The sequence below is a fragment of the Monopterus albus genome, unplaced genomic scaffold (assembly GCF_001952655.1).
Source record: "Monopterus albus unplaced genomic scaffold, M_albus_1.0 scaffold569.1, whole genome shotgun sequence".
Classification (NCBI taxonomy): domain Eukaryota; kingdom Metazoa; phylum Chordata; class Actinopteri; order Synbranchiformes; family Synbranchidae; genus Monopterus; species Monopterus albus.
Window position 1 is genome coordinate 46967 of NW_018128449.1, and position 13246 is coordinate 60212.

The 13246-nt window shown below is 44.1% G+C and overlaps 1 protein-coding gene across 1 annotated transcript in view; it reads right to left on the reverse strand.

Moving 5' to 3' along the window:
* Window positions 1-13246, reverse strand: part of LOC109953179 (myocyte-specific enhancer factor 2C) — a gene marked incomplete at its 3' end in the record, with an annotated part of 27834 nt that overhangs the window by 11065 nt on the left and 3523 nt on the right. Inside the window, 2 exon segments of the mRNA XM_020588595.1 lie at window positions 2996-3199; window positions 5470-5639. Coding sequence (XP_020444251.1) covers window positions 2996-3199; window positions 5470-5523 — 258 coding nt within the window.

A 13246-nucleotide genomic window follows, 5' to 3' on the forward strand; every position in this document is an offset into this window, starting at 1 on the left:
GGAATAGGCGCCGGAACCTTGTGCAACATCATCCACCCAGTTCCTCTGTCACCACACCCTACTGATTGTCACCATAAAATTCCATCATCCAACATGTAAAACCACAACTATTGTTTGTACATTTCTGTTTGTGCACAGTTAAATTAAAGAGGTGCTGGTTGGTGTAGTTTTGAACTTTGGAGCCAGGCTACCCGTTTCCAGTCTTCATGCTAAGCTAAGCTAATCATATCCTGAGTCCAGCTTTGTGCTCAACACACAGACATGAAACTGATGTCCATCTTCTCATCTCATGCTCAGAAGGAAGGCTGGATTTTCCCAAAATGTTGAATTAGTCCTATAAAATCCTCCCCGCTCTCAGCTCAGAGGTGATCCGACTTGCTGACCCTGTTCCACTTGCTGTGGCTCGGTGAGCGCAACCTTGGCACATCCACCTCAGCTCCATGTCGTGCCATGTATTGTTGCCTTACCCTGAGGTTACACAAGCCTCTCCAAAGCTTCTGTCGATCTCATCATCTAATCAGAGAGCAGCAAGATTATGCGTGGTGTGTTGGCCAAGTACCAAATGTTATCAGCTAACTGAAACCGGGTGTAGGAGCAACCAAAGTCATACTTCTTTGAGAACACACACACAGCGAGGTGCGCACACACACAGCGAGGTGCACACACACACAGCGAGGAGCGAGGTGCACACACACCACAGCGAGGTGCACACACACACCGTCAGCTTCAGTACAGGCCCAGTAAAAGTAAATGACGTGCACATCTACCACACTTTATTCCCCAAATGTTGTCACCTATCTTGCCTTCATCAGAGTAGTGCACCAGGCTGTTGTGTTTCACTTCAATATATCATTTCATATTACTTTACAAATAAAACTACAAACACAACAACACCAGGCTTCTATGGATCTTCTGATCTTTTGCTCAATCTGCAAGATCGAAGGCTCTGAAATAAACGGTAAACTGAACCCGAGTTACGATTTTCTCATGCTGCATAACATTGCAACCATCTCTGCAAAATACTAGTGTATAAAATACACCAATCTCAATTTGTTAGAACACAATAGTCAACTTAATATGATTTCCACCTCTCTTTCTAAGCTTCTACAATCTCCACACCACCCCGAAGGCAAGACAACCAAAAACCCAGCAGCACCGAGACTGAGGAGTGGCTGCTGGTACTGTATGTCACTCCTGTTTCACCGTCTTCTTAATCAGCTATGTCACTATGATTTGGCGTATGGCACATGAAAACACCACATCACTGCTATTCTCTGCATACGAGTCCTGCTAACATACAGCATGCCACCGCTGAACGCCTACAGCTCAGCATATCCCTGTGGAGCCGCTTCTCACATGGAATAATCTCTGGATGTCAACATGCATTCTGGGTGCGACTGTGGCAACAGAAACGTGAGTGAGGAAGGACTTCAGTCAGATGGATGGATAGAAAAGTGTGTGTACACAAAGGGGGAAAGTAATGGACAGAAAGAAAATGCAATAATAACCTCACTAACCAAAAGCATTAAAACACCACAGTTTGCACAGGGACTAAAGGTACACAGGAAAAGGAAGCTGAAGAGAAGTGAGGCAGGAAATGTTGGACAGAGGTCGGAGTGGATGCCGACGCAGTAAGTCACCCGTCCGGTCAGACTGCGTGCAGAGATGAGGAGGCAGCCTGGACGGTTTACAGTAACGAGCTAAACAGGACTGTGGCCGATTACAGAGGATTACAGAGTGTGTAAGCCTGGTTCTGACAGGGCTGGCCAAGAGGCCAGGTGGTGGGCCACGTGGACGGAAAAGCTCAGGTACACACACTACATGGTGTGTGCATGTACACAAACACAGGTTCACCACAACATCATCTCTTAATCAGTGGAGGAAAGTTCAACTGTGCTCTTGTCAAATTAGGAACAATGTAGAATAAATGTCTATAATTGATAACAATGGTTTGTAATTCTTTATGTTTACATTCCACATGAGCGTTGTTAGCCGCCTGCTGACTCAGCTCGATTTTTAATAAACCCAGGAGGTGCATGAGGACCTCCTGCTCACTGCCCCCGCCAGCGACACCACACCGGACTCCTGCCTGGTCTTTGACTTTGGACAAGTCTGACCTTGGTGATATGGCGTACTTAGCACAGTGTGTACGCAAAAGCTTACGCCTGGTATTGTGTTCTCCTAACACTATTACATCAGTGAAGGCAGAGGAAGGTGCAGCCTAATACACACTGTGCTGCTCTGCACTGGCACAATGCTGTCACAGACACACACACACACGATCTACAAATGAAGCTGTGGACCTGACACTCATCCAGTTTCTGGTATAGATGCCCTAACTGGCTGCATCTAACCATTATTTTCAAAATGGATTAATCTGCCGACTGATTTTTTTGATCAATTAAATGAGTTGTTCAGTCTATAACCGAGGTTGTCGTCATACTGTGAGGTGCCTTCCCAGGTTATTTTTAGATTTATTGTGACTTCCACTTTCCACAGATATCACTATCATCATTATTCGCTATGACTAACAGCCACAACTCTGCACAGAAAACACACATCCTTTATAACGTGGGTGTCATGTCATGTCATGCTATGTTGCCTGAGAATCATCACATTAAGTTTTCTTCAGTATGAAAGTCATCCAATGATAGTTGTCAGCGTACCCGTGGCAAATGAGAACTGCTAATAGATAACTCGTCTTAGGCCTGGTCCATAAAATCTCTATCACACTTAAAGCATTTACATTTAATATTCATAATTGTTTTGTCTATAAAAATATTTGAAAACTGTAAAAATGTCTAAATAAATTTTATTTAAATTTCCCAGAGCCAAAAGTTTTATATCTGACAAACAGTCCAAAACATGTTCAGACTTAAATGTAACAGTTTGCTGGATTTCTAAGCTGAAACCAACAAATATCACTAATCAATCATCAAGATGGCCGCAGATTTACTTTTGCTCAAGCAGCTGAAAGATGCAGCGTATGACTTACATCCACGATGTCAGAGTTGGTCCTGCTCTCGTGGGGCTCGTTGTACTCGGTGTATTTCAGCAGAACTTTGTCCATGTCGGTGCTGGCGTACTGAAACAGCTTGTTGGTGCTGTTGAAGATGATGAGGGCGATCTCACAGTCACATAACACGCTCAGCTCATAAGCTTTCTTCATCAGGCCGAACTTGCGCTTGGTGAATGTCACCTGGAGAAAAGAAGAAGAGGGAGAAAAGCAACATGAGAAAGCGGGACACACAGCAGAGCTGCGGCGTCAGTCTCATTATACATGCTCTTGTTTAAGTTAAAAACATCATGGAGCACTGCTGGAGCACCATACCAGTGATATTCTATGTTTTCACCCATTTACTGGCACAAATTATACTGGTCTAAATGTTTACCACCATTCAGAAATGTTTTTCTCAGAAACAGATGCTGGAGAAGAGGCTGTCACGCTGTCGCCAGGGTCGTCCTGCATTTATGCCACTATGGCATTTCAACTATTTAAAACTGTTTAGAGGAAAAGTCAGGTTGATTACAATGTGGGTTTTACTTCTGTAGTTCCTGTTGGATTCCACTAACTGGTGAGGCCTCACTGCAACATTACCAACAATAGGACTGACAGCTCAAAAACAAGCAGTCGCACTGAAAACAAGTCTACATTAGCTAAACTAAAGGACGTGAATACACCTGAAGTGGTGGGTTAGCTACAGCGAGCACAGTGGGACAAAGCTGAAACAAGATGTTTAGTTTGTTTCTTCCAATAACATTGATTAAGCTGGAGGTTTGGTAGCAACCAGAACAACTGTCTGACTGCTCGTGTTTCTTGGCTGACTGGACCTGGTTTTAGCAGCTATGTCAATAAAACCCAAGTTGAAATAAACCCTAGTTTTTCTTTAAGCTGTGACGCAGGAGGTGAAATGTTATAAATAACACTTCAAAGAGTCACACTCCCCCTCTTTGCAGTTTACGCCCTCGCATACACAGAAACATTAGTATAACGTCATGTGGTCCAGGGAAGGAGGGCTGTGACGAGGTCAGTCCTGCACCACGGAGGTCAGGAAGCATATGTGCCTGCATTTCCTGTCATAACAGGAAGTCAGGAACCGCTCCCCCAGACAGGACTCGTCGTGTGTGTGACAATACACTTGTGCAAAAGTCTCATTGACAACAATCTCTCATTACTCCGTTGTCTCATCGTTTGCATTGAGTCAGCAGGTCTCCGTACATGTTGAGTACAGACTCGCATACAAACAGTCAGATGCTTGTGCGGATCACGACATATCACCAGTCTAAAGCACGATAGTGTGTCTGGCTGGCTTCATCTATCAGTTTGTCGCTATTCAGATGTGTGTGACTTTAATTTTCTTCAGGATTTATTCAGACATGACAGAACGTTTACAGAAACAGCCACATGCTGATGATGCAACATCGGCACCTGGTGCGTGAGAGGAAACGGTGTCACTGCTGGGAAACAGTGATGAGCTGTGAGCTTTCATGGTATAAATACAGAGGAGGGTTTTCTCTTCTCTTCACTGATGGCTTTTAAAAATCATTTTAACAAACTTAATGACAAATGAGGGCGTGAAGGATGCCCGCCCCCACTTCTCAGACCAAAAACAACACTGAGCTAAAAACAACAAAGGAGGGTGTGTTGATGAAAGGTATCAACGAGACAATAGAGTCCAGAAAGGTCCAGCTGGAGCAACAGATCCATGCTTTTAAAAACACATTTAACACTGCACAACAGTTTGCAAAACTCTATACAGCTTGAGAAAGTTACTTATCTTTATTTATCAATGTGCATGCTACAAAGAAATGTGCCAGGACAGCTCGACTGGTCGGCACGGCGAGCGCTGAAGGTGCAAGTCACCACTTTCATTTATTAGTTATTGAAATCTGTCTAATTTGCAACAGTCCACAAACAAATGATGACAGTATGTCAGTTTGTGGCTCCTTTAAATTTGCTCATATGCAAATGTTTTACTGGGTATTCATTTTTTTTATCCATGCAGCTGTTGCAGATGAAAGGTGGCAAAACAAGACTGCAGATCACACTTTTTTTTTATTTCTCTCATTATTACGAGTCTGAACAGAGATGAGTGGAAACAGGACAGAGACTGGAGCGAAATAAAGAACAAGAGTGTCTGGTTAGTTCAAACAAACACAAAGACACAGAAACAGTAACAGACATTATCTGTGTGGCCATTGCTAGTTAGATTATGTACAAATGACGAGGTGAAAATTCACCCCATTCACTTTAGAGCTAATTTGAGAAATGTATTGATCTTGATCAGGGGCAAAGGTGCACATTTAATCTCTCTAACCTTGAGCTGCTGTGGTCTCGCTGTTAATCTGACTTATTCGAATCACACTTGTGTTGAAAGTGTTACCAGCTCACTCAAGACCATCGCCTGAAACCACCAACGCATTTCAAGATGTGTGTCTGCAAAGTGTTTCATTCTTCTCTGTGCTTACATGTCTGTTCCGTTCATCCATGATCCGTGCTATCTGAATCTTTTTTCTCCCCATCTTTGTGATTCTTTTCAGCTGCTTTTCCTCACAAATGTCTTCTCCTCTGGTTCCTTCAAATGACTTTCAGGTCCTCACAGATTCTCACTTGTCAATCCCAAACTGCTGACTGGCTCCTGCAGAAAAGCACCAACAAAAACATAATCAGGGTTAAGTCAATAATCTGAAACTGCATGATTCCCTTTCAAAAACACATGCCCACACATGGACCAGAGGAAGAGGCCAAACTGGTTTGAAGATTTGTGCCACATTTGAAGTGGTGCATGTCAAAATCGAAACATTTCCAGGGCGATAGAAACGACATTAACTGCAAAATAAAACCTCAGACATGTATAAACACTACATATAATTACCACAAATGAACTGAATGTGGGTGTCATGTCATGCTATGTTGCAAAGTATACCTGCCATGCACGCACAGACAGGCAACGTATTGTCTGTTTGCGTGCCCATCCTGCTGCTGTATCCCCCTGACACACCCATACACCAGCTTCCTCAGGGGGTTACCGTATACCCAGGAGGAAGTGAAACCACCAGGCATGTCAGAATGCAAATAACAGACTGTGGCTGTCTCTGTTGTACGCTGTGTAAAAACATCTGGAGGTTTTGTAAAACCATGTCTGAAGACAGGGTTGTGTCTCTGCCGCTCACCAAAAAACGTCCCGTCAGGGAGAAGCTGACATCGACAAACAAGCAGGAAATCTACAGCTGAACGTGACATTCATTTCTTACAAATACAATGTGCTTCCCAAAAGCTAAAAACCACAAAGACTGCAGCAGAAAAGACAAACACACATCAACAGTTTGGAAAAATGAGTTTTAAGCTCTTTGAACAGCGCACACACCTGTCAATGAGACTATTTAAAATAGAACAGTAGCTAGTTAGCAACATGCTAAAGGACGGCACGAGCTAAAAGCTTAGCTTTAGCATGCTAACATACTGACAATGCTAACGCTCACATTTTAGTTTATCGGGTTCATGTGAAGTGAGATGAAAAGACCACAAACCACCAACCTTGGAGTTATTGAGACGACTCACCCAAGTTGTCAGTTTCAAACACTGGTAGTTAGACCAATTTCACCGCCATATAAAATGTCTAGATAACGTCTCTGATCTCCGAACTCTGATCGTTTGCCTGCTCGTGTCTTTTCCACCGTGTGTCCAGATCTCAACAGTGGCTTTGGTTTGTATAATCTCATCGTAACTGACAGAAATAAAAATTATGAAAGCTGTAATGAACCAGAATTTTCCTTCAAGGCCCAAAACTGGCTTTAGGTTTCAGCCGTGGTGCTGGCTGCTCAAATATCATGCGTGTAAGTGCATGATGAATTTCAGACCACGCAGACACACCAAGATTCAAGATTTTTATTTGCCATTTATGCATAAACAGACAGTCTAGGCATGTAGGAATTCTTGTGCAGCTCTCCTCTGGAGTCAGAAGCCAACCAGTAAACACCAACATCTTTCTAATCCTAAACACTTGACCTAACCTCTCACTCTGACCCCTCACGTGAAACCGCTCGTGCCTCTTAGTGTGACGAGGAGACATTTAAAGTCCAGATGGATCCGTAACAAAGCTTTTGTTAACCACCTGTGTGCTGCAGACATGAAACAGAACACAAAGAGCACACTAAAGTGAGAAAATGTGTCACAGTCTAAAAGCGGCCCTGTGCAGGACAGTGTGTGTGTGAGCGCCATGTGACCCGTGTCTCTCTCACGAAGTGGAGCTTAACAGCTGGGGTTGGCTGATGTTCACATACGCACACACAACAGGTTTCCTTGGCAGCTTTCCACCGTCATCACAGCAGGGCGACGAGACGAGGCGTGCTGCCTTTCAGGAGGTGCCAGCCCTCAGGCGCAAAGGAGGAAACGGAGAACGAGGCTGGGACTCGTGAAAACGTAAGCCGATGACGAAGATGAGCGCCATAAACAAAATTCTTCAAAGGCTGCTGCTTTGCTTCATCTCCCTCACCTCGTAATTACTCTGATCCTCAATTAAATGTTTTAAACAATTGTAGCCCAGGTAAACTTGTTACCGCAGGAGACACAGTGACTGGGGTCCTTACAGCTTCGATGTCCAGCAGGTCACAGGTCATTTGAACTTGAAAACAAAATACGGAGTGGCAAAACAAAAGGGGTAACAAAATACACGGCAGTGGGCTATGGATGCACACACAAACAAAATAAAATATGTAAAACCCAAATAACCACAAATCTGTAAAATACCACATTCACATACATACAGACATCCCGCCAAAAGCTCACCTGCTCTGTCAGACACACCGCCACCAGCACCATCGGTATCTATAATACACCATCTTGTCAGAATTCTTAGAAATGACTTCTTTAAAGTATTGACACAAAAGAATCCAACAAGATTTTCAGCATATTTACTTACACAAGTCCAAACAAAATCACTGCGTCCCGCTCTCGAGCTAAGTCCAACGTAAAAGAAAGGGACCACAATGTAATTGGTCAACCGCCTCAATGTACACCTGTCAGTCCGTAGTGCCACCTAAAGGCCAAGAGACTAGGTAGCCTTAAGCTCCAATAGCCCACTGTAGGTTACTTTTACATATCACCTAAACTGAACTGTGTTACATTAACATGAGAACCATAAACATTACATGACGTTAGAAATGTTGAAAACCTTTAGGGAACTTTTCACCATCAGTGGAAAACAAGTGAGTTATTTATTTATCTCCCCTTCGTATACGTTTACCACCTGGCTACAAAATTATTTTATTAAAGACAACCGACAGATCGTTTTACTGATTCACTGGTCAATAATGTCTGATAAATGTGCACGGTGATGTGCGATGTCCAGATGGACTATTTTTGCTGCAGCTCCCAGTCCGAGTCCTGTAACACAGCGAACCTGCCACCTCTGTGCCTGATCTGATACTTTGGTTTACCTTTGGTTTACCTGTTCAGCCACCTGCTGGAGGACCCGACACAACAAAGGCAAGTTCATGACCTTAAATTACTGATGTCACATAAATGGAAGTTGAACTGGGATGGCACGGTAGTGCAGTGGTTAGCATGGTCGTGGCCAAAGGGGGAGTCTGTGTGGATAGGTTAGGGTGAGTCTAAGCCCCTGTGACAGACCGGCCACCTGTCCAGGTGCACCCCGCCTCTCGTCCCAAACTAACATTGACCTGATCCTTGTGAGGCCCCCAGTGGAGTCCTGGCACTTGGCTCATCGCTCTGTCTCGCACTCCAACTATGAGGGAAAATGTAAAACAACAACACTCGGACTGTGCAAGGCTGCCAAAAAAAAAAAATTCATGTGGTTTCAACCAACATAGTTTTACAGGTGTGGTGGAGACGCACCCCTGTGGAATCTACATGTTTAATTCCTTTAAGATTAAAATCACTTTATAAAACTTGTTTTGCTTCTTGACCGAAATCATTTAAACACTTCAACAAGCAGCGGGGCCACTAACCATTCTCACCTCCACCTCCTCAAATGTGAGAATTTCTGATTGTAAACTGAGCTACATGAAGCTGGTGACACTCCTCCACCATTCTCTGATATTTTACAGCCTAAACTATGAATCGATTGTGATCAACAGATCGATCAACAGTGACAGTAATCATTAGCTGCAGCCCTAATAAGCAGCACTGTGTCATTTCCCCTCTCTCATGTCATTTTCTGCCCCTCGTTTTCTACAGCAGCAGCGTATGAATATGAACTGACAGCGTCCGACATTAAGCTGATTGACGTGTTTTGCCACAACACTTTGATTAACCAGAGCAACGTGATAGTATCAGAATGGTCTGCAGCGAGCAGCAACTTGCCAGCCTGAGAGCATTACATGAATATCTGGAGCCTGAGTCACACTGCCTCTGAGCCTGCCTCGCTTCAGGAAAGCGGCAAAGGATCAACACGGTTTAAATTTAGAGCGCTCACAGACGAGCACACTCAGCATGTCGCAGTGGAAGGAAAGTTCAGACCAAATGGAGATGTGAGACGATCAGGGAAAATTGCATAAAACAATAAAAATAAGTATGTGGGTGTATGTGTGTGCAGTTTAATGCAGAGCTTGATCTTCTCCAGGATGACAGAGACTCTCCGCCCAGCTCGCACGCTGCTATTTATAAACTCAGTGCAAAACAGAAGGACTGAAAATAAAAGACTGAACTTTTTACCCCGAACAACAACATGACTGGTTTCTGGTCCACAGACTGAAAGAACTAGTGCTGAAGAGAGGAAAAGATGGAAATCAGCCATGGCACGCTGAACCTCTGAGTGTGACTGTGGGAAGTGCTAAGTAAAAGTACTTGTACTACTCTGTGAAACTGTCTCATACAAGTACAAGTGCTGGGTTCAAAATTTACTGAAGTATTATCAGAAAAACGACTTCAAAGTAAAAGTACTCATGCATTAATAGTGAAGCAGTATTTCACTGTTACAGCTCGTTTTAACTCTTATTTCAGGCCACACGCCTCCATGAACTGCATTATTCACAGACATGAGTGAGCAATGACCATCACATCATCTGTTTTGCTTAAACAGTCCAAACATCAAAAAACAAGCTGCAAAATGTCTGAGAAGCTGAAAATTCTGAACATTATGAACTCCAGATGTCAGCATCTGGAGTTCATACCCTGACCAAACAACTAATAAATTAAATGACTAAGTTTACGCTGAAAGTTTCATCTTTTACAAAGCATTTTAAAAGAATGATGTAAAATCTGTCATTGAAGCTTTCACATCAATGTAGTGAAATAAAAAGCGCAGTGTGGGGAGTACGTGCACAGCCTGTGTGGTGTACACATCTCCACAGGCACAGCAGTGAGAAAGCAGACAGCGGGTGACATGTGGCGGTGGCGGTGGCGGTGGCGGTGCCCTCGCGTTCCATGGCAGGACACTGTCCGTCTGAGTGGCTGAAGGCCCGGGAGGCCGGGGTGGGTAGAAGTCGAGGGGTGAGGGGCAGGGGGAGGCAGCGTCTCCTGCAGGAGCTGACGGACGGCTGTGAATGGCCCCCATGAGATCCCGTCTATCACTGCCTCCTACGGTAAAGGGGACTTTCAGGAAGCCTGGGCTGTTTTAGATCTACCTGGAACTCTCTCTCATCGATTTAAACAACAAACACAAAGGCAGGCTTGGTGAAACCAGCCTGTTTCTAACTGAATGTAGCTAATGAAAATTTTAATGCTATAAAAGGGCACAAGACATTAAGGCTGCTGCATTACCAATGGATCAAATGACTGTGTGTAATGTGAGAGGTGTCATTGTAGAGATGAACCTCCAGAAAATTAGAACCCACGGTTTTGGTTTGACACCCCGTGGCTTTACTGTCCTGGTTCAGTCTCACTGCTCTCAGCAGCAGAAAACATTTCCGATAAACCCACTGTCCATGACCTGCTCAGTCAGAGACCAGCTGGTGAAGACGGTGGGTTTCCCCCAGGAGGTGGTGGAGACCAAACACAGAGCAAACAGAGAGGGAGCACTGGGCTGAGGCTCATCAGGGCGACACAGGTACACTGCACCGAAGGATAAAAGCCAGGTGTTTGGGCACATTTTGGATTTATTAACAATTAACTTTGCAGTATTTTGTGAGTATGTTGTACCCCATCACCCAGACACCAGCTTAGCAGAACAGAGCTCATTGTTGTGGGTCCAGGACCTGACATGTCCCTGAACTGTTCTAGCATGGTCCTGCTCACCACTGCATCATCAAAAATGGTAAAGCAAATTGGACAACTAATCAAGACAGGCCTACAGCTAATGTTTATTTTTTTATCATCTATTAATCTGCCAACTATTCTCTTTATTCATTCATTAATCTTTTGTTCAGACCCCAGAGTTGCAACCTCTAAATTTTTGTGTTGACCAACTCACAGCGGTCAACAAAGCAGCTGTTCTACATTTGAGAAACTGAGAAATTTCAGAAACTGAAACCAGTTTAACATTTGGCAGCCAAAACAGCTGCCGACTAAGCGCTGTAGCTGAATCAAGGTAACAAATAACTTCCTCTGACTGATTATCTGCCTCATGAACGTTGTAAACATCTACTAGTTGATCTGCACAGCAGACTTAAGACATGGGAGATAAGTCTACAAACCTGTTGTGGACTTTGAGAAAATAGTCAGAAGCAGTGTAAAACAAAAAGCCTGTCGTTAAACAGACATGAAGTCCAGCTGTTTCATTTTATACTACTGTCCTACTACATACAGGAGACATAGACTCTCTAACTGAACTTCCTCATATACCGTACAAGCTGAATTAAATCTGAAAGTAGCTGTGAAGGATAACGGTGACAAACAAACCGTTTATTATCCACTGCAGCAGTACAGGCAGGTCTAATAATAAAATGCTGGTGGTGCACGACCAGCCTCCATAACATAGTTTTCTTATTGCCAGCAGGTATTTGGTTTACTGTATGGTCTCCCAACAGCCTTCATTACTGCGGCAAATCAAAAGGAGTGCGTTCAATGAAGCTGGACCTGCAGTCAGGTTTAAATCAGGTTCTGTGAGCGCTCTGGCAACACACATCACCATTTATACATGTACACGCCTGTAAGAGTAGAAAACAGGCTAACAGATGTCCACCAACCAACCGTCAGACAACACAAGTACTACAATTAAGTTGGCCATGTTTGGATGTAAGATCTAAAAGTCCAGACTGTCACACCAACTTTAAAAAAAACAAATACAGGCTAAATTGCTGGTCAAAGTCCCTTTTAAGGTCTCAGATGCAGAGACTGGGAACCTGATCTGACGCCTGTGGTTTGGTTAGGGACACCCCTCTATAAGCAGTCAATGAGTCACTGTGTGCCACAGACACCACATGCCCAGCATAGGTGACTGATACCGCGCTGACATTTGCAACATCTTGACAGGATACGTCTGTCTTTGTGTGAGCGCTTGATGAACTGAAGCCCAAGTGAGAATCTGGGCAGATATCTGGGGGGTTCAAACACACTCACACAAAAAGCAGCCACTATCCCAGTTGGAAAGGATCAAAGTGAAGTAAAAGTAAAGCCCAGTTCTGCTCCTGGGGAGCATGGAGGGCCCATGACTTTGCCTAGGGACCCCAAATCACCATCACTCCTGACAGCTCCTAAATGCACATGGACAGCCCTCTCTGCTTCATTCTGGGGCGTCATAAGACAAAAAAGTGAGGAGCCAGAGCAATAATAAAGTACTGCCCCGCATAGACAAGGTCGAATACCAACTGGGCAAAGTGGGCCGCTGCCCAGGAGCCTCCAGAGCCTCGAATTTACTATTTCTGCAGGTACATAATCAGATTAATCATAAATATGTGACAAATCTAATTTGAAGCCCATCAATGCTTTACATCATATTGTGTGCATTTGTTTATTCATACAGCTTTAATGTTCTTCTGTCAGTAACTGAGACAACCTTTAATAATCCACTGACTGGCCACTGTACCCAATGTCAAGCTGCACTATGCCCAGCAGCTCCCCTGAAGCTCAAGTTAACATGGTCAGACTGCTTCCTTCTAACAGTCAGAAACTCAAACATGTTCACTTTACTGAGACACTGGCAAATACTCACATTTGGGAAGCTGTTGTTAGAGGTTTCTAATTAGAAAACGACTTGTAAATGAACCAGTGATCAAACTTGTTTCCACGCCAGGTGTCTGTCTACAGCCTAGTGCGCGCTGCAGGTGAGGACGCTGGAAAAGCCTGTGGATGAACGGACGCTGCGTATTGTGGCTTCCACCAACTTTCTCCCACCAGCCACTTCCC